Source organism: Buteo buteo, chromosome 2 (genome assembly GCF_964188355.1).
Source record: "Buteo buteo chromosome 2, bButBut1.hap1.1, whole genome shotgun sequence".
In the NCBI taxonomy this organism is placed as follows: domain Eukaryota; kingdom Metazoa; phylum Chordata; class Aves; order Accipitriformes; family Accipitridae; genus Buteo; species Buteo buteo.
Genome location: NC_134172.1, coordinates 61625442 through 61652237, shown reverse-complemented (window position 1 = coordinate 61652237; position 26796 = coordinate 61625442). Strand labels below are relative to the sequence as shown.

The window sequence follows — 26796 nt, the reverse complement described above, 5'->3', positions numbered from 1 at the left end:
CGCAGGATGTGAGCTCATGACACCGCCCCTTGCCCCGCCCGCCTGGCGGTGCCGGTTCCGCGGCCCTGAGTCCCGCCTCGCTTCATCCTGCCGCCGGGGCTCGGGGTCCCGGCTCTGCCTGCGCCAGGCGGGCTGCGCCGGTGAGCGTCGGGGAGGGGGACCCGCCGCCGCGGTGTTCCGTTCCCCTGGGCCTGGCCCCACGCAGCGCTGCCCCGGTGGCGCGGCCTGGGGAGGGGCGGGAGCCGCGGCGGCAGGGCCCACTCGGAGCGGGGGGGCCCGGGGGAGCGGGGGATGAGCTGCGCGGGGCTGGGGGGGAGCGGAGCGAACCCGTGGCTGCGGCCGGTGTGAAATAAGTGTTGTGTTTTGGCACAGGCGGACGCGGGAGAGAGCCCTGGTGCGGCGCCTGCTCTCGGGAGGAGGTGCCGCCATGGGGAACCAGCTGGCTGGCATCGCCCCCTCGCAGATCCTCTCGGTGGACAGTTACTTCTCGGACATCCACGACTTCGAATACGACAAGAGCCTGGGGAGCACCCGCTTCTTCAAGGTCGCCCGAGCCAAGCACCGGGAGGGGCTGGTGGTCGTGAAGGTGTTCGCCATTCAGGATCCGACCTTACCCCTGACGAGCTACAAGCAAGAGCTGGAGGAGCTGAAAATCAGGTTACATTCGGCACAGAACTGCCTTCCCTTCCAGAAAGCGACCCTCTCTGAGAAGGCTGCGATGCTTTTCAGACAGTATGTACGGGACAACCTGTATGATCGAATTAGTACCAGGCCGTTCCTGAACAACATTGAAAAAAGGTGGATCGCTTTCCAGATCCTTACTGCGGTGGACCAAGCGCACAAATCTGGAGTCCGCCATGGGGACATTAAAACAGAGAACATCATGGTGACCAGCTGGAATTGGGTTCTTCTAACTGACTTTGCCAGTTTTAAACCAACTTATCTTCCTGAAGACAATCCTGCTGACTTCAATTATTTCTTTGACACATCACGGAGGAGAACATGTTACATCGCTCCCGAGCGCTTTGTCGATGGCAGTATGTTTGCTATGGAGTTGGAAAACATGCGGGACCCTTCAACTCCATTGGTAGACTTGGCAAATAGCAATCAGCGAACAAGAGGGGAGTTAAAACGTGCAATGGATATCTTTTCTGCAGGTACTTGGAGCCATTGAGAGAGACCAGTGTGTTGTTTATGATTGTGTGTCAGGATGCAGAAAAGCTTATCTGGGGTCTTGGGTTTTTTTTTGGTTCTCTTTTTTTACAGTGGGCTTAGAGGATAGCACATGGAAAAACTTGCATATTTTAAGCATAAGACCCAACCCCAAACCCTTCATTCACAGAAAAAGTACAGACACAATAAAGTAAGCTACATAACTTAAGTGCATCACCATGTTATCTGAAGAGGGAAATCACAAACTGTTCTGTTATGGCTCAACTCTGTCCTGGGAAAGAGATGGTTCTGCAAGCGACAGACCATCATCTTCTTGTGGCTGAGGTTCCAGGGATGCATAGCATGTCCCTCATGGGACCAAAGAGGAGGAACTAGTCAGTGGTTCACTGAAGGTCCAGCTGACCTGGGGACTGAGCCAGCTTTCAGGGTAATTTGGCAATATTGGCTTTAGAAGCCCCTTCTCATTTTGTTTTCTCTGCAGGCAGGAAGTTGGATAACTAAGTAAGCTCCTGTCATAGTCCCATTTGCAAATATTTGATAGAGTCCGACTGTGGGAGCCTGTCTTGAGTCTTGGGCTTGTCTTGAGCTTGCCTTGAGCAGTTTGAAAGCCATGAGTTTGGCCTTTTTTTTTTCTTTTTTTTTTTTTCTTAAAGTGATTGAAAATTTGAATTTAAAGGTAATGGCTACTTCATTTTACAAGCTACTCTTATAGCCAAACTTCCAGGGCACTCCACTGATAAAGCAAGATGCTGACCATTGGGAGCAAACTGCAGGAGTGGGACCTTTGAAGAGAATGTGCATCATGTACACAGCAAAGGGGGCCGTGTTTTTCAATCGTTATTTCTCAACTGTGCTTATGAGCTTGTGTGAATGAATATATGCTGTCTCCCAGCATCACTGTGGAAGTGGAGGTTATTTCTTTACCTTCTGTAAAAGGGCTGCTTAGTTTTGACCTACTGCCACATCCATGCTGACTTGCTGGCACTCTTCTTCCACGTGAGAGTGATGTGGGTTCCTTTTCTGGTGGTGTATTTTCCAGCTGGCAGGTGGATGAAGTCACTACCTCATGCTTCCTAGTTGCAAACTTCTCTGCTGTTGGCATGTTTGAAATAAAATACTCGGGAGATATTTCAGGCATCAAGTGTAAAAGCCAGGTTTTGGAGCTTGAGAAGCTTTCTCCTTTCCACAAGTTAATTTGGCAACTCATTTGCCTCATTTTTAATCAAGCTATGAGTTGCATAGGGTTTGTCCTTGCCTGCATATAGAAAGAAAAGTTAAAGTGTCTGTTTATAATCCTCTGACATCTTTGAAATTTTGTTGTTGTTGTTCCCCAGGCTGTGTAATAGCAGAGCTCTTCACAGAAGGTGTACCCTTGTTTGATTTATCTCAGCTTTTGGCTTACAGAAATGGCCTCTTTTCCCCCGATCAAGTCCTAAACAAAATTGAAGATTGTAGTATCAGAGAACTGGTAAGGATGACTACAGCATTAGAACCATTTGTGTGATGTGTTTGTAGTTTATTTCACCTACTTTGGTGACAAATTGCTTATTGTTTGGGTTTAGGTTTTTTTTTTGTATTACAAATGTCTAAACCTTTAATCTTTCTCTCCCACTCCTTCCTACTTCTGCCTTTCTCAAGGTCACTCAGATGGTCCATCGTGAGCCAGATAAACGTTTAGCAGCTGAAGATTATTTGAAACAGCAACGTAACAATGCATTTCCTGAAATATTTTACACTTTCCTTCAGCCTTACATGGCCCAGTTTGCCAAGGAAACGTTTGTATCAGCAGATGAACGTATATTGGTCATACGTAAAGATCTGGACAACATCATTCACAATCTCTGTGGGCATGATCGCACAGAGAAAGCCGAGGGAGAGACAAAAGAGAATGGGCTGGTTATTCTAGTGTCTATGATAACTTCCTGTTTACAGACTCTCAAATACTGTGATTCAAAACTGGCTGCTTTGGAACTGATTCTTCATTTAGCACCAAGATTAAGTGTAGAGATTCTTCTGGATCGTATTACTCCTTATCTGTTACATTTCAGCAACGACTCTGTGCCCAGGGTGAGGGCAGAATCTGTGAGGACACTAACTAAAGTTCTTGCTCTCGTCAAAGAGGTGCCACGCAATGACATTAACATTTACCCAGAATACATTCTGCCAGGCATTGCACACTTGGCCCAGGATGAAGCCACCATTGTCAGACTTGCATATGCTGGTAAGATGAAATCCAGTCAAAACTCCAAATCTTGGGCTTTTCTGTATTTCTTTAACTGGTTTCTTCTCTGTTCAAAATCATTACATAGCTTGCTGTTTCTATTTCAGTAAATCTCCCCAGAAGTCTCAGAAATTACTGCAGGTAAAGACACCTGTATTCACTTAAGCTAACTGGTGCAGGTGGTGGCAGCAACTTATTTATTAATGAGTTGACTTATACTAACAGATGAGTTTCCAGTGTAGATCTGTACCCAGAGTAAATAATTACATTTTAAGTAGTTGACAAAATGTGTTCGCTCTCTGCTAGATGAGTTAACTTTTTTTAAAATTAACATTCATTCTTCTGTGTAGTTCTGCATGTAAAAGCAACTTGCAGAATGTATACTTGTGCTTTGGGCTAGGGCCTGGATGTAGCACACAGCAGATCTGCCCACAGCTAAGGTAGGGGGTCAGAGTGCAGAGCCTCATGCTCAGGAAAGCAGCCCTGGCTTTATCCCCTGGGTAAGCAAGAGAGTAACAAAGAAATGTACTCGTCCAAGCAGTCTTTGCGTAGCTAAGTATGTGAACAGGGCTTTCTGAGCTTGCCTACCCTTTGCTGCTTTTACTAATTTGTCTTAATGGACATTTCATTAGCTCAGATTGTTTGCTTAGAGTGGCCTGATTGAACTGAGTAAATATGAATCTAACTTAAAGCATCAGTGTGTTGCTATGCTTCAGAGTTATTTTCCCACAAAATGAAATTTGATATTCAGGGGCTGAAATTACATTATTTGCTATGTAGAAGGACTGGCTTATACTGTAGTTTCTTTGTGCGTTATTCAGATATGAGTTCTGCCTGGTTCAGGAAGAAGCTTTGTAGTTATGCCCATATTTGCCATTTATGATGTACCCTTGTTTGCTATGACTAGGATATTTTTTAAGTGTGCTGGTTTTGTTTTTGTTTTAAAGTTATAAATGCAGAATTCAGTTGAAAATGTCTCAGGTGATATTTTTCTTTTGTTTATGAAGTAAGCTGATAAAATAATTATTAAAGACAATGTATAGTTAATGAATAGAACCAATTGCTTTTGGTCACCTTGATCTACATTTAGGGCTTTATGAAAGAACCATTTTTTCATGCCTTTTATTTGTAGATTAGAAAAAAAAAATCTTGTAACATTATAGTCTATTTGTAATAAATTTTTAAATGAGCTAATATAAAGCTGAACTTGTTAAGTAAGCTGAAATGGAAGAAACAAAATGCAATCTCCTTTTCTGCAAGTGCAAAAAGGCTACAGGTCTCAGTACCTGTAGAGTCGAGTTGCATCTGCTTACACAAAGGTTCTCTCTGTGTTCAGCAATTTGACTTTATTTTCAAACTGAGTACAGCCAGAATATTTTCTGAAATTTAGAAAGGTTATTTGAACTGTAGATTGTTAAGTCTGATTAAATTGCCTTAATTTCAAATAGCTTTTTTTTAAGAAAGCAATTTAAATTTCAAATACATATATATTTAAAGGTCATCTACTACCTGAGTTAACTTGTGTTACTATAGCACATTTTTGGAAGTGGTCAGACTGGTGACTTACAGGATCTGATCTGGGTTGTGGAGAGGCTCCATTGGCACGCTGCTGTTGTCTTGGACGACACTCAGAATGGCTGTTTAAGTGGGACGTCTGCCTTGATGGGATTATTCCTGTGCCAGGAGTGGCCTGACCCATATAATATAGTCTGAGTTGCTTCAGCAGCTTCCAGACAGTGCAGAACGGTGCCAAATGGCATGGATAGATATGGGGACAAATGTTCTAAAAGTGGAATCCAGCCCTCAAGGGTAACCCTGTTATTCGCTAGGATACATATCCTGGCATGGTGGTTTTGTTGTTTTGTTGCAGTCTACCATGTAGGCATGTTAGTTAATTCAGGTTGATTGGCCTTTAAGTTCTATCAAGTTATTTAGTCATTAGCCTAAGATTAGGTGGCATTTAGGGCTAGTTTTAGAAGACTGAAATTAGTCCTTGTTACCTTGATATCTTTACAATTTTTTCACTTGTTTACATGACAAAAGTACCGTGTGATTTGATGTACTTGGTAGCTTTGCTGGGGTCCGGGTCAACAGAAATGGGTTGACCAGAGCACGTTGTGTAATTTCAATCCCATTTGCCCATCGTGACTGGTATTGTAAGTGGTTATAATCTCTCATCAGGGGGATCATCAGACTGATGTAAATTGGCCAAGTAGAACAATTCTTAACCAAAATATTTTCCTTTGCAGAAAACATAGCATTGTTGGCAGAAACAGCTCTGAGATTTCTGGAGTTAGTACAGCTGAAAAATCTGAACATGGAAAATGAACCAAATGGTGAAGAAATGGATGAAACGTCTCACCCTAGTGATAACTATGACACAGGTAATGTCACTTCTACTTACCTTGCCTGCTTATAATAGCAGATCATGGCTGAAAGCTCCTAGTTAGCACTTCCCATTTAATAGGAAGACTAAGCTTAAAGAGATGAAGAAGAATGCTTTGCCTCTACCAGCCCCAAAGCGTGTGTGTTACTGCTTCATGCAGAAAGATACCTCTGTTCTGAACATTGTGAAAGACAAGTATATAAATGAGCACACTTTTCTTCTTCAGAAGTGCTCCAGGTATAACTGATGCTGGCTGCATATCCAGCTTCACTCACAGTCTCATGAACAAGTCAGCTGCAAAAACATCTGTATTCCAAATACCACTTCCATTGAAGCAGCAGGCAGTGTTAGCTTTGAAAAACCTGTCTAATTCTAGCATAGTCATAGTACTGTATTTTTCAGTTGTTCTTCCTTTTCTGTTCCTATGCCTGGCAATTCTTGTCTATCTTTTTGCCTGAAGATGCTGAATGTATGGATGCCAGTGGGCAGTAACACTGCTGTCTGTGCTATTGTAACTGTTGCACAGAGAAGGAGTTAAAATCCTAAGGATGGCTTTTATTTTTCTTTCCCTTGGGAAGGAGGGATGGTAATAAGTGACCTGTGTGTCAGCTTCAGTGCCTTTTAGCGATGCATAGATTTCCAGAACAATGCCGGGCAAGCCTTCGAAGCTGGGAAGAGTTCATGGTTAAAAAACTGTCATATATCTTTTGGGCTAAGTAGATCAATCTGTGACTAATCATAATTGGTAAACATCCCACACATACCGCACTTGATAGGGAAAAAGCCATGTTTCAATTATCTCTTAACTAGTTGCAGAATGATACTTCAAAAAACCAAAACAAACCTACCAAAACCAAACATAAAAAAATCCCCTTCAAGTTCCTTCACATAAGGCATGGGGTGCTCAGAATTGCTGGGGAGTGAGAGAGGAAGCCCCATTGTACAGGCTGTATTTCTAAGAAATACCATCCCCTATCCCTCAAAATAGATGAGATGAAAGAAGTAACTCAAGGAAGAAAGAAGTTTGAATAGGTGAGGTTTTTTTACCCTTTTAGAAACTAAGCATGAGAAATTTGAACTGAGGAGGCATTTTTCTCATGTGACTGACAGACAGAGTCACAATAGAAAGGAAATTAGCTGGTCTTCTGACTGCAGGCAAGTGGTAATCAACCCTGCAAACCTGGGACAGCAGTGGCTGAAATTTTTGTGCTACTTGTTTGAGAACCTCCCTTGTACGGCTTTCAGTAATAGCCAGTGTATTAACAATTCCATTATTTCTATTTAATAGAAATTTTTTTGTTGTTGCAATGTGGAGTAGAAGCCACAAGGTCATCTTCAAATTTTTTGTCGGTATTGTTAGGGTAAATGCTGATATTTAATGAAATTGGAAGTACTCACTTTTTCAAGTACTGTTTATTCCTCTCTGTATCCTTAATGAAGCCAATCTATCTACCTAACTAAAAAGATACTCCTGATCTGTTGTCAGTTCACAAATTTTGAAACTCAGTCAAATAAACATAGGAAACCAGAATTGCCTTGAAGCATTTTGTTTACTGTTGTAACATTGCTGCTGACTCATTCTGATGCTTCTTCACATCTACTTTTCACCTATATATACAATGAGATGGATCATCTTAGTTGAAGTTATGACAAGTTTAGAATATATTGCTCTGGTACGAATGTCTCATATTTCTATACTCTTTGGCTTTGCCACCACCTCATGCTTAGTCTGAAGTCTTTTGTAAGCCAGTCATTGGAATTGTTGAGGTTCTGTTGCGTTGCCCATCTTACTGAGTCAGGTGTTCTTCAGGATGACCTATCGGTGTAACTCCTTTGGCAGCAGGTAGTACACATGCATATATTGTGTCTCACCAGCCTAAATGTTCATCCTGTTGTCTCTTGCAGAGTTGCAAGCCTTACATGAAATGGTCCAGCAGAAAGTTGTGACTTTGCTAAGTGACCCAGAGAATATCGTGAAACAAACACTGATGGAAAATGGAATAACACGTCTCTGTGTCTTTTTTGGACGTCAGAAAGCCAATGATGTTCTTCTGTCTCATATGATCACTTTCTTAAATGATAAGAATGACTGGCATCTTCGAGGAGCTTTCTTTGACAGCATTGTTGGTAAGTGTTTGGTTTCAGCCAGACAGAGTAGAGAGATAATAATGTAAATAAATTAATTTTTGCATATCCTGGAAACTGTTAACAGTCATATAAAAGTCCTTTCTTAATTTCTATAATTTATGGGAAAAGACTTTGCTGAATTATTGGGTGTAAATGTTTCCTTAGGGAGTGAAGACAAAACAATGTAAATACAAATATATTTTTTTTTCAGTCCAAATACTTAACACAAATGAGACTGAGGCATTTAAGTCTCGGTTAGATTAAAGTAAAAAATAAACTTTAAATGCTATTTTTTTTGAGTCTTTGCTAAAGCCACTAACTCAAAAAGCTAAATTATGACAAGTAAATACTAAGATTTCTGCAAGCTGTCTAGTAGATGCCACATATGTGCATGGTCCCATTAACTTCAGTAGACCTGTTCATACAATGAAAACTATGCATTGGTATAGGCTAAAATTATAATTTGAAAAAAATTTTTAGTGCCTTAAAACCTCACTTAAAGATTCCTGTCAGGTCAGAAAACTTAATAAATATTTTAAAAATCTTACTTGCAGCTGTTAACTATATCTAATGTTGCATATATGTAGAAAATTATTCCACAAGACTATTGCTGAGAGTCAATGCTCCGGATGTGTGGCTCAAGAAAACTTTCCCATTGCAGTAGCTGGGGGGAAAGTAGTACTTCAGGTACCTGGGCAAGAAAACCAAGCATGATCAAACTTCCAGCAGGGCCATTATGGTAGGCACGTGTTCCATTATGAGTGGAAGCCATAAAATGCTGAGCTGGCAAACCCTGCCAAGATGTGATGCCAATAACTTGCCAGAATTTGTTTAGAAGGAGCAGTGGGGTAGCTAAAGCACAGGCACAGTATCCTGGCTTCTTGCAAAAGACATGTAGAGAGATGTGAGGCAATTAAGTGTAAAAGTCAAGACATGTAATTTATACTTTTAACTTCTCCTCTTCCAGTATCTGTTCAAAACCTCCACAGAAGAATACAGAAAAAGTTCAAAATTTATATTTCTGTTTTACACTGTTTTACTTAAAGCTTTTGCACATCTTTAAAACTGAGCTCTCTAACTCATGTTTAAGTATATGCAGGCGCTGCTGCCTGTGGCTGTGGGCAGATCTCCTTCTGTAAAAGTGGCACTGAGGGAATTTCTCTTACCTGTGCTATTTCTCCCTTAGTCCTCTCTTCCTTTTAGCAACTGGTTGCAAAGCCCAGCATTAATACATGAACAAGTATATTGATTATTACCTTATTAGAGTAAAAGTGATAAAGCTATTTTATGTTTCATATTGATTCTGATGGGAAGACATTGAATTTTCTAGTATTTATCAATCCCAAATAACTGGGTTAGAAGCAGAGGCAGTTACGGTCTATGCTGTGTACCACATATGACAGTAGCAACAATAAGCCTGAGCTATTCAATGAAAAACTAATTTTTTTCTCTTGAGAACAATCAGAGGACCTGCCCAGTTGTTTGTGGGAAGGAATGTTAGCTTGATGGATTTAAAGCCTAGAGGAAAGATCAGAAATCCAACAAGGACCACCTCCCTGAACGTTGCCAGAGATTAATTATTGTAGATGGATTATCTAATCCAAACAAGCAATTCCAGATGACAGTTTCATGTGGCCAGTGGCTAGTTTTCATGTGGGAAAGGAAGAAGAATAGGAAAACAGTTTCTCTTACTGTGATGCAGTTGATATATTTTTGTCCAGCAGCTTCAGAGGAGTTACTTTCATTTTGCTTTTGATCTTGGCTTCTTTCTAAGATTTTGAAATATATTTTAAAATAGGGTTTATTTTTGAAACTAGGGTCAAGGTGGTTTCATGATGGCAAATAATTTGAGACTAGTAAACTAAACAGCTAATCTTGCAGCCATTTCAGGCTGGAAGAGTTTTAGAAGATTGTTCTAAAAGTTCCTTTTTGACTATAAGTGATTCTTTCCTTTGTGGCTAAGTGAATGTATGTTATAGACTTTCTTTGCTGATAATTAGTCCAGTATCCCATTCAGTCTTTTCAGGAGTCCGAGTGATACTCAAATTACAGTCACTGCTAAGTTAAAAGACACAATCCTGCTAACAGAACCTTTCACTGTTGTTCACTTTCCTTTCCATGTACCAATGCAGGCACTGCCATCAGGAGCACTGCTGGTTTTGCTTTCCTGTTTCAGACTTCTGCTGGCCAGCTGTGTGCTGACATCTATGCCTGGCATCTGGAAGGACCTTTGCAGATACAGGCATCTGCTTTTATCAAACAGTTTTCTGAATATTGGTCTAACTTTGAATGAAAAGCAGCTTCCTTTTTTTTTTTCTACTGATTAATACCTGTTTTGAGAAGTCTCTGTGGGATAGCAATTTTAAACTTTGAGGAAACGCAAGGAAGTGCTGCTTTGGATTTTTAGATGTTCTTTTTATGTTTCAGGTGTTGCTGCTTATGTTGGCTGGCAAAGCTCATCAATACTGAAACCTCTGCTTCAGCAAGGTCTCAGTGATGCTGAAGAGTTTGTCATTTATAAAGCCCTCAATGCTCTTACTTGTATGTGCCAGTTGGGGCTCTTGCAGAAGCCCCATATTTACGAGTTTGCTTGTGATATTGGTAAGTACTACATAAAGCTTCACTGGCAGCTTAGCTGTCCAATATGCAAACCTATAGTACTATTTTAGAATCTACTCAAAATGGTGTTAATGAACTATTGCTAGTTGGGCCATGTTAGTGCTCAGAACTCTAAAATAGTAATTTTGGTGGAACAAATTGGAAGCATCTTCTCTGATTTTATATAGGACAGCAGCAAACAACACTTAGTTTGAAACTTCTCTGCTTTAAGATCTTTCCTTGTTCTTCATGCCAACCACCTATAAAGAAAAACTTCTGGTTACTCCTGGAAGTTGAACAGGCACATAAATTGCAAACTCTTACCGATCAGCCTTTGATGAAGGGGGGAATCCAGTCCTTCGGACAATACGTGATCCTTTCTTACCCTATTTCTAACATCATAAAAACCCATTTAACTCAATAGAACCTTGAATACAGAGTTGGTTTCTCCTTCCTCATCAGGTTTATCAGTTTAATTTAGATGTGCCCAAGATTTGCCAGCTATTTATAGAAATGAAAATACCAACTGATCTTTTGAGATATAGTCTGCTTCTTCCTAATGTTATCGCTTTTCAAAAGTACTCAGAATTTGGGGCAAATGATCTGTGATTACATCTCATGACTAGATGCAGTCCCTTGATTACAACCCACATAATTGAGATGGACTTCTGAGTCTGATAATCTTACAATGCAAGTAGTGACTATTCAAGGAAGGGAGGGCAAGAAGGAAGGAATAACGTATTTACTTAAAAAGAATAAATCACTGGTATTAGGATTCTCCATAATTGTCCAGAGTAAGGTTGAGATTTATTTTTTTATTAGTCTCCTTTGCAAATCTGGAGTTGACAATTAGGGATTGCAAGGAATAAATAGGAAAAATATGCTTTTTGTCAACAGCAAGGAAGCTGAGCAGCACAGGCACAGTGAAGTCCATGAACTAATTTTCTCAGTATGAGTGTTTTAACCTTGGTGCTCTGCAGGAGCAAAGACTTAGTTTGGGGGTAATTCTCAGGGAAGGAAATGGCACCACAGGCCACCGTGTACAGGATGATCCCTTCTTTTTAATATGAACAATGTATTTTAACAGCCTGATTTTCTTTCAGCACCTTTCCTGTGTCATCCTAATCTTTGGATACGTTACGGTGCAGTTGGATTTATCACTGTAGTAGCACAGTATTTGAATATTGCTGATGTCTACTGCAAGCTAATGCCATACCTCCATTCTTTTATCACACAACCAATAATACAGGTAAGACTTCAAATAATACTAATGTGAATATATCTTGACTAGTCATAATTCTTAAGTCTGTCTTGGCCATGGTCCTGGCTACAAGAACAGGGAAAGAGAATGGAGAAAATCTGATATGACCAAAACAGAGAAAGATATTCTTTTCATGAAAGGAGAGAAGTAGAATCTAGATTATTGGCACAAAAATTATTGCACATAATTAAGTCTTACATGATTTTTTGTTATTGTAAGTTTGAAAGCATCTCTTCAGGACTGAGCTGGAAACTGGTTTTTAGAACATGCCTTCAGAGGAAGAGATTGTGTTTTATATTAATATTTGCAGATGTCCAGTTACTGACTTTCAGTCTAGGAAAAAAAAGCGCAAACATTGTAGGCATGAGATGACAGCATTTACTGCTAGATTTCCCCATGTTTATATGGACATCATCCTCCTCCATGTTGACTGGTCTCTCTTTTTGAATTGCAGATAGATAAAGAAATAGTCCTGCTAAGTGTACTTAAAGAGCCTGTTAGCCGTTCCATATTTGATTATGTCTTAAGATCAAAGGATATCACAAGCCTTTTCCGACACCTTCAGATGCGTCAGAAGAAGAGGAATGGTGCTCTCCCTGACTGCCCACCCCCAGAGGACCCTGCCATTGCACAGCTTTTGAAGAAGCTACTTTCACAAGTGATTGTTTTTTATTTGTGCTTTCAAAGTCAGGCTTGAGATTCTTGGGCTCTGTATGTCTCCACAGACACTAACCTTGCAGTTGCTGGTCTGAGGTTCTGATCCTGCAAACCATTGACTTCACTGATTTCAGTATATGCTTGTAGGACAGAGTTCAGAAGTTAAGGAAGATTCTGAAAAGATCTGCCAGAAATAGGGCAACCTTACATTTGGATTTCCCAAATACATCCTCTTTTTAAAGACTTCAGTTGTATGTCTCGGATTTCTGACACATCTGTGATGGTATCAGTGTTACAGAATATGTGCTGTGTATTGTGTTGGAGAGAAGAGTACGCATTTGTTGAACAGATAGACATGCAAGTAACAGTGCAAAAGCCAAAGGGAGCTGGAAAGTGTTGAGGCTTGTATGTGACGAAGGGAACACTAGGAATCACCCACACAAAGTAGTGAGAACTGGGAAAAGGAAAGGACTGCAGCTGAGGGGAGGGGGGTGTCACGTTTGGTTTGGGTCCCCCCCCCCCCCTTTTTTTTTCTTATGGCTTGTGGGCTGTAAGCATGGCCTAGGTGGCAACAAAGCAGATTGCACCAGACAGCGATCTGATATTAAATGCTGTTTTGCCCTTTCACTATTCCTAGCCCTGTTCCTGAGGATGAAAGATATTCTTATACTACAGCAGCTTACCCAAAGTCTTATATGAGTGATAGACTGATGTCTTGAACTCTGGACATGTGCTCTCTCCTTCCACTTCTGAGCCAGTCATTAATCTTACTGCCTCTTACATCTTCATGCCTTGATGCATGTTCTTGTTCAAAAGTAAATAATAATATCTTTTCTTTTATTCTATAGGGGATGACTGAGGAGGAAGAAGACAAACTGATAGCACTGAAGGACTTTATGTTAAAATCAAATAAAGCTAAAGCCAATATAGTGGATCAGAGCCACCTGCATGACAGCAGTCAGAAAGGGGTGATTGACTTGTCAGCTCTAGGAATAACTGGGAGACAAGTGGATCTTGTTAAAACAAAGCAGGAGTCTGACGACAAACGTGGTTGGTATATGTTGTGGTCTGTATAGCTAAAGTATAGCCTTTCTTTCAGGGTCAGAGAATTAAGTCTTTAATGTTCTCAGTAATTCAGCCTACATAAATATCACCATCCTCTCTGAGCTTGCAGTAAGAAAATTACTGCTGCTATTTGAAATGTGAGGTGCTGAAATGCTCTCTGGATCAGTGAAAGATGAGGATATTTTGCCCCTGAGAGTATTTGAATTAGTTTGACTGCATTTGTAGTAGTAATATGCATAGGATGTTTAGCTGATTGTGACAAACAGGACTGTAGTGACGATAGTAACAGTGTAAATTATGAAGGTTACATTTCTGCTATCTCTGTTTCTTCTCAAGAAGTGATGAGCTCTCTAACTGTGAAAATCCAGGATGTTTTCATGAGATAGCCTGGAGAAAACTGAGGCCTAGGTGTGATGCTGAAACAGGCTGGCACTGAGGAGTGCCAACTGTTGCTCACCCACCAAGTACGTGCTTTTTGACCTTAGGGTTCTTTAGCTGCTCATCCACACCCATTTTACCTTGTTGCCTGCTCCTCTTTCAGCTTGAAAAACTTCTTATATTTCCTTGTTCAGCTTTGAAATCCACTTGCTGCTAACTCTATTCCAGTTCCCTGTATCCTCAAAATTCTTCTCTTTCAGACAGTGAGCTTCCTCTTTTGTCTGTCAAGCTTGTAAGGCTCTCCTGTGTACACCACTGATAGGTTCTGTGTTTTCAGATTTAAAAATACAGAAATATCTGCAAACCAGATAGCTATTGCCATCTTATTTACAGACTTAAGATGCTAATTCACAATTGTTTTGCGTATCATTTTAAAGGAAAGTACTTAAGTACAGGATTTTTCAGGTTTTTGCATCCTGTTGAGTGAGGAGTGGACAGGATTTAAAAGTTAGTATATGAATCTGTATTTGAACTGATTGACTTCACCCCAGACTGTCACCTGCAAAGTCTTCATGCTTTTAACTTCTTCACTGACTTTGTCCAAATTTAATTTTCCCTATGTTTTCATTTTGCTTCCTGTATTTTACAGTTTTAAGTGACTCCAGAGGAATGCTGAAAATAAATAAATTTCCTATTTACAGATAACATTCTTGAATCTACAGGTGATGTTGTGATTGTGATGGAAAACTGATTGTATTTGACACTGACACTGATTTGCATACTGTGCTGTTACAAATTTACCCATCTTATGCCAGTAATGGAGTAACTCTCATAAGAAAAAATTGTCCTGTGGAGTCTAATCCTGCAGCCTTCTAGATGCACAAATTTCCCCATACTGGAATGATTTAGTGCATAAGTCAACTGTAGGATTAAGAAGGTTATAAACAGAGCGCTTTACATGTGTGTTCTGTTTGCCTCATAAATCCCTGTCAGCTGGCTTAAACAACCTAGCATTATGTTTTTCTCTATTAACTTTATAAATAAAAAAATTGGCACATAAACATTGGACTCACATGTAGTCTGAAAGTAATGACCAGCCTGAGTGAATGTTGTCATGATTATGTTTTTTTTCCTCTCCCTCCTCCTCCCTGCTGATTGCTTATAGCTAGAAAACATGTAAAGCAAGATTCAAATGTAAATGAAGAATGGAAAAGCATGTTTGGGTCCCTGGAACCAACTAACATCTCCCAGCCAGTACCCAAAGGACATGGACAAACTACTGATCCTGAAGCCATCCAGGCTGGGAAACCACTTCGTTCGGAGTCCTCAGCTGGCATTTGTGCCACTTTGTCGTCCTCCCCACAGGTATTGCTGAAACATACTATCTTCGCAACTTAAACTGAAATGATTCAATTGTTTTAGAGCCAAGTGGTACTACAGGGATGTGGTGGTTTCTTTTGTTTGGAGGTTATTGTACACTGGTACTATTCCCTGGCGTCTTCTCCAGCAGACTAGCTGACTTTCAAGTTCTTATTTTTAAAATAGGGATTGAGAGAGGATGGAAATAAGTTTGGTCACTTGAACAGAAGAGCTTCACTAACAAATAGATGCTTTGCATGAAGTGATGGGGATTTGTGGATTAGCCGCTTATTAGGTAAGCTGTTCTGGCAGGGAAGACTTTTCCTCAAATTGCATGCCCTGATACATGTGGGAAGAGAAGAGCTGTCATGATTTTAACTTGGAACTGGTGTATCACATCATAGCTGCATTTAGACATCCCGCACCTTTAACACTTAGTACTGGCTACAGAAGGATGGACTGGGAGCCCTGCAGGCTGTGGAGTCATCTCTTGACACTGAACACTGTTTTCTGTTTGGTTTCTAGTTGGAGATTAACTTCTGCTAGCTGCTACAGGGAAACGCTTCACACTTGTATTTTGAAGCCCAATATAAACAAAGGATTGTTCAAGAGCTAACCTGTAATTCTGTCAGTCTTGAGGGCAATAACTGCTTCTGTAATAATCACATTAAGAGGTGTGCATGGCACATTACAGTTTCTACGAATAGAATACAGAACAGACTAGGCAAACAGGGTAGAATAAGTGAATGGTTAAGCTTTTCTATAAATAATAATTTTCACTATTTTTAATTGTTTTCATGCAAGCATTAAATTTTTAAAATGCTAATTCATTGCTAATTGATTCAATAAAAAAGATTTTTCTACTTTTCTTCAGTGTGATCCAGTAATCTTAAGAGCAGGATTTATCTGTGTGTGGAATGTAAGGCATATATTTTTAAGTGCTTATCTCTTACAGGCATCTGATGGAACAGTTTTTCAACCCAGGAAACTGACCATACAGGTACTGAGCAGTACAGCGTCCCCATCTGCACACCAGTTACGCATCACCACTTGCAAAACTGAACTTCAGCAGTTGATCCAGCAGAAGCGAGAACAGTGTAATGCAGAGAGACTTGCCAAACAGATGATGGAGAATGCTGAGTGGGAGAGCAAGCCGCCACCTCCAGGTAAATCACGGGCCACTGAAGTTATACAAAAAAAAAAAAAATAAATAAATCATTTGAGTCAAAACATCATTGTGTCAAGGAAAAAGTGCAAAAGATGAGGAAAAGAGGAAATTATTAGTTTACGAAATGTGCCAGCTATGCAGAACGTCTGTTTGGCAAAATACATGCATGACCTATGAAAGAGGGTCTGGAACCTAGATCTTTACCTTTGCAGTAACTGACCCAAACCACTGGTCTGAAGCCCAGGTTGTGCACTCTGTTCCAGTCAGTTTTCTGAAGTGGGTTGTTTGTTGGGTCTGCTGTATATGCCAGATAACTTGCCGTCCTGTAACAGCCTGTAGCTTGATTTGGGCAAGGGGAGAAACACTTGGGAAATGTATTTTGTCTGGCGTGGCTCCAGATTTTCAGGCATCCTGTGAGTGTTGTAACCTCTTGGCCAGGTTTTCTTACCCAGTGGCACACATACTGGGGTGGGCTGTTTGAGCTGCCCTTGTTTACAAAGGAGCCTGTCCCAAACAGCAGTGGTGACAGTGACACAGTGCCCAGCCATAGAGGAGATGTGTATTCTCATACTACATTGTTGCTTTCAGAAGGGAAGGAGAGACATTTTACCTCTTGTTCCTCCTTGTTCTTCCCTGGTAGCAACACTCAGGTTCTGCTAATTAGGGCTCTGGCAGCCACTCTGGGAGAATATGTACAACTTTAAATCACAGTCATCTTCCTGTGGCCACAATTGAAATTTTGAAGCTCCAAACTGAGATTGGGGTTTACTCAGATTAGTCCTCAGCATTTTCTGCTGGTGTTCTCCACTCCATGTTCTTGTTGCTGGGTAACCCATATGGAGGTTTTTAAGTGGCCTCTACTAATGGGTGTTCATGTGCTTAAACTCCAGATGTTGCTAGCAGAGTCTGTACCAGCTAGGCTTGTAGTAATCAACACAGTGATGCTAAAGTCTTTTGGGAAACCTAGCATTAAACTTACATATCTGGGTGTATACAGCTGCTGTGTCAAGTTAAGGGAAGTAGTAGAAAATCATCAGGAAAATGCTCCAACCAGATAGTGTTTGAACATAGCTAACTTTGACTGGCTAAGCCACGTGCTTGTCTTCTGAAGAGAGTTTTACAACCTATGAAATAACACATCGCAATAGAAGCAGCTGACCTGCTCTGCCATGCAAGTGTGTGCCAGAAGAATGTTCTTATTTAAAATTTGTCTTATTCTGAAATTTGCTGTGGTCTGTCCTTCACTATCTTCATCTGCTGTTAATCCTTTGCTAAAGTAGATGCCTGTTAGAAGTGCAGCCAGATACTTCTGCATTGCTTATTTCAGAGGAGGAAACATCACACAAATGTGGGCAATTTCTTGGCCAGAGTTATTTCATGGCAGCTCAACTCCTCAATTTCTTTTTGAAGGACTGAAGTAAATTTTCTCTGGGATTTAGAAGAGCTGTTACTTCATTTTACTAGGTATGTAAGGCTGACAGTGTAGCATGTAGTGCAACACTGAGCCTGTCAGTTCAAGCACTCTACAGACAATCTAGGAGCTTAAGTCTGTTCAAACGTGTTGCTCGTTATGTGCATTTTGGGCATATATGGGATTGCCATTTGCAGCACAGCAGTCTGCATGCTGGTATCTGTACAAAGGCTACATAGGAGGGCTCTTTGTGATTTCACTGAGTGTACATGGAACCCTTACCCAGATCTGCCAAGAGGGTTTAGCTTAGAGTTGAGCAAATGGGCTTTTGCCTTTAATATTTAAAATGCCTTAGCTCTGTTTCCAGTGCCTTCCATGCTTTGCAGCTGTAATGACTATATCATGTTATAGCTGTTGGTGGATGGGATCAGGGAGATTTTCATGTTCCTAATTAACTTATGAAATCAACACCAAAATTTATGGTTTTGGTTTTCCTTGTAGGATGGCGTCCCAAAGGATTGTTGGTAGCTCACCTTCATGAACACAAGTCTGCGGTGAACCGTATTCGGGTCTCTGATGAACACTCCATTTTTGCCACCTGCTCAAATGATGGCACAGTGAAAATCTGGAACGGCCAAAAAATGGAAGGAAAAACCACTACAACCAGGTAGCTTTAAAACTTGTGGGATTTGGGGGCTGCTATTCTAGAGTGCAAAATAAAGTAGAGTGGGGAGCAAAATATGAATCACTTGTGCTGGAGATATCAGTAATGAAATATACTGGTGTTCCTTGCACATGCAGCTATAAAATATTAGGTTGCTGTTTCAATTAGTTAATAAAAGAAAAAAATGCTAGCAAATGCAAAGGGATTGCTTCACAGTTGTATTTACAGGCTTTTTGGTTTCATTTCTATACGTACATAAATATATTCTGGTGCTGCTGTTTAAAGCCATCTGAGTTTTTTGGAACAAATTAACTTTATGTTTAACTGTCTCATCCACTGATACTTGATGCAGGAAAGCTGTATTGCTGGTTGAAACACAGGTGGTATGGTATGCTACTTTGATATAGATCTAGGTTAGGCTTTTATTTTACTGGTAAACAGATGTGTGCTTCTGCAGTTGGAGACTGTCATAACCTAGACGTTCAAAGATGGAGAGTTAAGCTTGAAGAGGCAACACAGGCTTTGTTGCTTTCTGATTTTGGAACACTTAGAAAATGTTATTTTCAGAGCACTCTCAAGAGCCATTGGGCTTAAGTAGGTGTTTGAGAGAAGTAATTATTTTTTTCCTTTTTTTTTTTTTTTTTAAAGTGGGACAAAAAAAATTTCCTTTTTTTTCCTCTCCTTCTCTCTCTCTCCCTCTGTACTGTTTAGATCAATTTTGACATACTCTCGGATTGGAGGACATGTAAAGACACTTACATTCTGCCAAGGCTCGCATTACTTGGCTATAGCTTCGGATAATGGTGCCATCCAGCTTCTTGGTATTGAAGCTTCAAAGCTCCCTAAATCTCCTAAAATTCATCCAATACAAAGCAGGTATGTACTTAAAGCAGTTAAATCTCACCACAGATCTCAAGCTGTTACTATATTCCTCGATTAGATTCCTTGATTTGCTCTAGGCTTCCTGCTGGCTGAGCCCAGGCTGTATTGGAAGGCTGTACTCCATGATCTTATCCTGCTTCATAAAGAAGGATTGAAAGGCAACTGTGCAGGACTGAGAAATCATAGCTCTAGGTTATTGGTGCCTCTGGTGTCACTGGACTCATTATAACCTTGAAATAGTCAGTCTGAATAGTTCTTTTATTTATGCACTGGAATAGGTAGTTTATTACCTCCTCTGTTACAACGTTAATACTTATAAGGTAATTTTGGAGGTTCTTTTACAGGTCATTAGATAAATGTTTACAAATGTACAACATGTGGTTTGGCCTCAGACCTGCAATTTTTTTCTCTCAGGCTTTTAATGTGAGTAAGGTGGCAAAGATATGGGGGATGGGTTACTATTTAGGGAAGTCTTTGGGGGTGGTTTAGCTTTTTCTTACCTCTCTCCATATGAGCAGTTTTTGAATATTTAGCATTGATTCAACAACTTAATCTTCCAGCTTGAGTGAGGGACATGTCCAGGCCCCAGCAAATCTAGCAGCCATCTCAAAGACCTCTTTTCTGTCTAAAGTAAAAGTAAGGTATCTGTCTCAAATGTTCTCTTTTATTTGGGGTTAAGTTCAGAAATTAAATAAGCCAAATCTAATGGAGACTGAAGCTACAAACTAGATTTTTCCTTTTGCTATACACTGCATTTGTGCCTGAAGAAGGTGTCCATTTGTGCACACAGTAAGTGATTGATGACAGTGCTGGCAGTGTAACATGGAGAGGGGTGTTCCTGCCTGTAAACTCTGGGTAGATGAATATCTGATAAACATGAAGTATGAATGGGAGAGAAATATCAAACACACTTGAGACACCCAGAGCACAGAGCTATGTTTATGTTTGTAAAGAGCTACTGACAGCATTTTAATAGCCTGTAGAAGGCTTGTAGGCCCTATCAGCAGAAAGGTTTGAGAAAGCATAAGCATCTGTTGTACTAAAATTGGAAAGTTGTTTCTGGCAAATGCCTTGAGAAGTGACCTTAAGAGGAAAATGCTATTCAGCATTAGCTATTGGAAGGAGTCTTAAACTTGGAGGCAATCGTATCTGTTTCTGAAGTAGTTTATTCTTTTAACCCAGGTCCTTAGATCTGAAGGATGATGGCTGTGTGGTAGATATGCATCACTTCAATTCAGGAGCCCAGTCAGTACTGGCTTATGGTACAGTTAATGGATCTCTAGTTGGATGGGACTTGCGGTCTAGCAGCAACGCTTGGACACTGAAACATGATTTGAAGTTAGGCCTCATAACTTCATTTGCTGTGGATATACACCAATGCTGGCTGTGTATTGGTAAGCCTATATTTCTTGGTAGCTTCTCTTTCTCTCTTCTGGTTTTCCTTTACAACAACTATAGCTCAAGCTTTTGCTTGATCTGATTCAACTAGAATATGCTTTTCTCAAACCAGAGGAGAGAAATACCTCCTGATCTATTTGTGGGAGGTATTCTGCCCTCTAAGTATTTGAGGCTGAAGCCACCTTGCTAGGAACAGAGTACAAGGATATGGGCAAAAACCCCATATATTTATTCCTCTGACTATGGGAAGCTTTCTCTCACCAGGAACAAGCAATGGTACCATGGCATGCTGGGACATGAGGTTTCAGTTGCCTATCTCCAGCCATTCTCATCCTTCCAAGGCCAGAATCAGACGCCTGCTCATGCATCCTGTCTATCAGTCCTGGGTAATTGCAGGTAAAAGACGTCTTAAACTTACCACACAGTTGCCAGAGATTGTGATTAAAGCAGCTTCTGTTTCAGCTTCTGCTTCAGGCCCTGGGGGGAGTTGTGGGTTTTGGTTTTTTTCCTTCCTTGTAGTTTTTCTTGTGCTTTGCTTGGGGAGAGGAAAAAGGGAAGGTTCATAGTTGTGTTCTGCCACTGTGCTCTTCCTGGCTTCTTGAAATTAGAGAGAGAAAGGGAAGGGGGGAAAAAAATAGTGTTAAGCCATTATGAAAATGACAGACAGCCTTTACAATTCTCATCTTCTGAGCATTACAGTTCTCATGAGGGTCCCTCCCTGTGTGCTGTCTACCACATCACTTTTTAAAGACAAAATTTTATAAAAGACAAAACCCAAAATCGTGACATACATTGAAGTTGATGGGAATTCTGCCACTGCTTTCAGTGCCTGTGTAGAGCAAACACTGAAAGGTTGTCCTGTTCCATTTCCCACTTGAATCTAACCCAGCTGTGTCATGGGTTAAAGCTTTCAAAAATCTCCCAAGATTCCTCATGTGGTATGCTCACAGCTGCTTCGTCCTCACTGCATGTAGCACTGTCTTATACTTTTAAGTGTTTGTGTCAGGAACACATTCTGAAATGGACAAGTAGCTTAAACTAATCCTACAATAACAAAATTGATAAAGTTGCTGTAAAACAAGAGTAATTTGAGTTGCATATTTTACTTGCTTCTTACGCTTCACTTCTTATTTTAGTTATTAACCACCCTGGGAGATAAAAAAAAATTATTGAAAAAATACGCAAATAAAGCAAGCTTCTCTGTACTTTCTAGTTTTTCTTCCCTGCTAAAGAATAAATAAGTGCCAAAGTTCATCACTTTGGAATACTATTTAAAAGTCCTTGCCTGCTAGGTTGCTGCCAGACATGTAAACAATCACTTGAACAGAATTCTTTGCCTGTCCACACTAAACAAGAGTGTGGAACATCATTGTAGTTGCTGAACTCTGTAACTTTGGATTGCTGTCTCACCTGCTCAGGATTAATCTCTGAAGTCCCTGATGACCATGCTGAAACAGACCATCCATCCTTCTCCAAGAAGGCTGAGAAGTTTTCTAGGGAAGAAACTGAGGTTTTAATACCTTTTAAAAAGGGTTGAAGATTAAAGCAGGTTTCATTTAAGCTCTCTTAAATGAGGCACTTTCACTCTAGGGAAGCTTCTACTAAGCAGTAAAACCAACAAAACACATGCATGGCTTTACTGCTAAAGCAAGACTAACACAAATGCTGCAGAGAGCAAGTGGAGAGTCTCTCTATATCATACCCTCTATATCATGTCAGTAGAACACAGGTAGTGAGAGCCAACTGACCTGTTTTTTGTGGTTTTTTTTTTTTTGCATTGGAAATATCTTTCCTATAGCTGTTCAAGGCAATAATGAAGTCTCCATGTGGGATATGGAAACTGGCGATCGACGCTTCACTTTGTGGGCCAGCAGTGCACCTCCTCTTTCAGAACTGCAGGTCTGGTCGTGAGGTTTTGGTTTTTTTTTTTTTTTTTTTTGGTTTTTTTTTTTTTTCTCCTCCTGTTTCTGTTCTGGAGCTGGGGCTAGAACAACCTCAGACTCCATGCTCTGCATCAGTATAGTTACCTGTCTCTATGGCCTTGCCAGTTTGGCACCAGGAACTTGCCCTGGGATTTATTTTGGCACCATAATTGTTTTGCTGTCAAAGTTAAATCCCCTTTGTAAAACAGCACTGTAACCTGAATCTTCACTGGTATCTTTCACTATCTCTGGAATGTGCTTGTAACACTCACTCGCTATAGCCAGTCACGTTCTTAGAAAACCAGTGAGCTGGTCAAGCCTGTAATGATTATGGCAAAGGCAAAATTCATGGTATGGCATCTTGTACTTACTTTTACTTGTTGTTTCTGGGTTTGTGCATACTTCAATAAGCATCTGCTTTTTTGCATGTTCTTTCTGTAATATAATGCCATTACTACACTCAGCTGTTAGTTTAAAGCACGAAGTTCCTCCTCTTCAAGGAGTTAATTGGGGAAGGAGCAATCTGGGATATCTTTCTTAAAACACAAATATATACACAAAAATAACCACAGCTGTTTCTATAAATGTTGTAAATGCGGATCTGGAATCTATCTAAACTTGAATTTGTACGTGCTACAAAGATTGCATGTTCAGTTCATTTTGGTCACAGACTTCACACACAGGGAACTTGTGATTCAGGCTAGGTTTCTGTTACATGTCTGTCCCTTAATGCCTTCGTAGTATAAAAACTTGAGCATCCATGTGCTTTTCAGCATGATATGCCTGCCTGATTCTGTTAGAAACAATCTCTCGCACATGCCATCACTGAGAATGTAATTTCCAAGATTCCAAAAAGGCATTATGCAGACTTATATCTGTTGCATTGCTCTGTGAAACATAACGAATAAAAGGAAGCAATTTGTCTTAATATATTAAGATGTGACCTGCTAACAAAGTAATTTGACATTGTCGGAAACATTTGGAAATTGGGTGGAGGGATGGGTGGATGAATGTGGTAAAGAATGCACTCTCTTTGTGAAGCATGGCAACAGCTGTTGGTGCTAATTTATTTTTATATATCCCTTTTCCCTACCAGCCTTCTCCTCACAGCATCCATGGAATATACTGTAGTCCAGCATCTGGTAATCCCATATTACTGACAGCAGGCTCAGACATGAAAATAAGGTAATAAAACCAACAATGTTTTTGTTTTACACCTTCCCCTCTACCCCTGCTGGTGTACTAAATTTTGCCAAGTATTACTTAAGTAAGCTCCAAGAAGTCAAAACAATAATGCTGAAGATGTGTTTGTTAGTAAGCATCAGTGAGATGAGAGAATTGTTCTCAGCAAAAGTAGTGCAAAACTCGGTGCTTCTCTGAAACACAATGTGTACCCTTCTGTAAAGTTCTTGATAGGCTGCGTGACAAGAAACAAAACAATAACTTGTGTAAGCTTGATATGACTGATTTCTCTGCATCACTCTCTTCCGCTATGTGTAGAAAGAATGAGTGCCCACTCATTTTCATTGTAAGAGCAAGACAGCTTTTAAACAGCTGTATTAAGGTGATAAAATTTAACATCTCAACTTGATTTTGTTTGTTTGTGTTTAGGTTTTGGGATCTAGCCTACCCTGAGAGATCGTATGTTGTTGCCGGAAGTCCTAATTGTCCATCTGTTTCCTACTACAGGAAGATAATTGAGGGCACAGAGGTGGTTCAGGTATTTTGCTGTGTTTGATAGGCACCTATTCTGCTTGCGTTTTGGATGGTGCTGTGGGTTACATTAATTGCATGATGGCTTTAATTATAACTATCTCACTCTTGCCTTTTATGGATGGTGTCAGCATTGCATTTTCAGGCAGTTAGGAAGAAGTTATTTTAAAAGAAAAAAATCAGTTGTTTTTGACAGAATTAGGCTTACCAAATAATACTTAACATGCAGAAGCCAGAGTCACATTTCTTTTGGGATATTGAAATCTAGTGTCTTAACACTTTTGATTTTTGTTAAGTCTTTGGAATGTCTTTTGTGTAGTATCTTAGCAAGGCATTGTGAGACATATTGGGACCAAAATAATATGGTAGCAGAACTCTGCCGTTTTTATTACATCCTTCAGAGTGACTTTTGGAACTGACATTGTTGCTAGTTGTTTGCACAGTGTTTTGTTTCAGTGCAATTGAATGAATACTACTTCAAAGGTGACTGTTAAAAAAAAAAAGTCCAAGTCAGTGAGGGTCTACCTATGCACCATGATATTTGAGTGTTTCCTGTGAAGTTCTTTAATTATATTCATGCTATTGAAATAGTTTTTAGAACCGTGGAAAGCTAAGATGTATGTGTTGCTGTAGCTTCCCTCCGTACTCCCCTAAGGACTATCAAATCTTAGTGTCATTGAAATAAATATGAGGAAAAACCATTCTTTTCCTAGTCAGAAAGCTATAATGTCAGTTCAGATTAAGATTTAGGTTGTGTATGATGAAAAGAAATTAATCAAGGAGTAATTCTAAGAAAACCATCAAAGGGTGGGAGATTTTGGGTTGGGTGGGTTTGTTGGTTTGTTTGTTTTAAGAGGTTTTTTGATCTTTTTACAACCTAGTATGTGTGATAATTCCCCTTTTCAAATGCTTACCTTTGTGTAAATAATATTTCTTACTTTGTACAGGAAATTCAAAACAAGCAAAAACTGGGTCCCACTGATGAGACCCCTCGGAAGGGTCCAGAGTCTCTGCCCGTTGGACATCATGATATTATCACAGATATCGCAACTTTCCAGACCACACAAGGGTTTATAGTAACTGCATCAAGGGATGGAATTGTTAAAGTGTGGAAATAAAAGTTGTACTAATATATAGTATGTAAATGTTTGTAATAAAGAAATAGTATTATAATAAAAATTTCAAGGACTGTTTCCAGATCATGGAGTAGAATGGACTTTAAAGACTGTAAAGGTTATCTGTATCCTACCACTCTGTTAGCAGTTTTTAATCATTTCTTTTATTAAAAATGTTTGGTATCTACAGCATTTCCTTGAAATACCAAGCAGTCTATGAAGAAATTGTTTAGCCTGGTTTTGCCTACATTGTTCTTCAAGGATATTTCAGAAAATGATTTAAAGACGTTCCACATTACACATTCTAAATGTGCAAAAAGCAAAGAGCTGGTCCAAGTACTTCAGTATCTGGCTGCCCCTATGTTGAATTTGAGAAATGAAATAAGAATCAGTGTACTAATGTGCCTGTACATTCTAATAACTATAATAAAGTCCACTTGAGCTTCCCTGTTTGGTACTTGGGTCTCTTTAAATGCATTGTTCCTCTGCAGTGGTTCTGTAGTCTCAGCTGCCAGAGCCATTGGGCTGTTAATTGTAGTTTGAGATCAGCTTAACCTTGTGTCAGATCCTCAACTGTACTTTGTGCCTTGTATCCACCTTGCTTTTGACTTGAGTCTAATGCTAAGCTCTGCTGTGGTGGGAGCCTAGAACAGCACCACTAGGATGGTGTTCTCTATCATTCAGTATGGATATCAGAAATAGCCAAAACACAAGGTTTCAGGAGGCAGTTCTGGAGGTCAGACAGGAGCAGTGACCTTTCTCACCAGTCTTCTACTGTCTGATCCAGCTTTTCAGTCTCCCTGTCTTAAGCTTTATCCTATGAGGTAACTCATTCTTTACCTGCATTTCCAGTTTCTGCTTTACAGGGACAGAAGGTTATTTGCCCCTAAAACAGGTGATGGACTCAGAAGGTCACTGGCAACAAACAGCACTAATTTGACATACAATTTTTGAGCATGGCTGGAAACAAATAGAAGCCTACTGCTCTGCAGAGTGTCTACTGGAAGCAGGGAATGCTCTTGTGAATTGGGTTCAATGAAAAGACAATGCAAGAAATACATGACTTGTTTAAAAAGAGTCTCAGAATTCACTGGAGAAAGAAACTTAACTAAGGATGACTGCTTTTAGAGACTCTACCTGCTTTTTGTTAGAGACTGCATTACTTGGATAATTTAGTGCAGCAGGCAGAAGTTGCCTGAAGTTTTAACATGTTAAAAAGAGGAAGTGAGCTCAAGAACAGTGTGACATTTCTATGCACACCTTCTCATGATTTCTGCTCTCTGTTGTGCTACACAAAG

General features: G+C 40.1%; 1 protein-coding gene across 1 annotated transcript; it reads left to right on the top strand.

The window, feature by feature from the left end:
- Window positions 1-31: 31 nt before the first annotated feature.
- On the top strand, window positions 32-25944 carry PIK3R4 (phosphoinositide-3-kinase regulatory subunit 4). The gene is made up of 20 exons (XM_075057350.1): window positions 32-140; window positions 373-1157; window positions 2508-2641; window positions 2812-3394; window positions 5644-5778; window positions 7686-7907; window positions 10335-10508; window positions 11609-11754; window positions 12221-12424; window positions 13272-13473; window positions 15032-15231; window positions 16181-16391; window positions 18306-18471; window positions 19180-19344; window positions 20533-20744; window positions 21013-21144; window positions 22547-22647; window positions 23767-23855; window positions 24282-24390; window positions 25331-25944. The coding sequence occupies exons 2-20, from the start codon at window positions 428-430 to the stop codon at window positions 25499-25501; spliced, it is 4086 nt and encodes a 1361-aa protein (XP_074913451.1). The 5' UTR covers window positions 32-140; window positions 373-427; the 3' UTR covers window positions 25502-25944.
- Window positions 25945-26796: the final 852 nt, after the last annotated feature.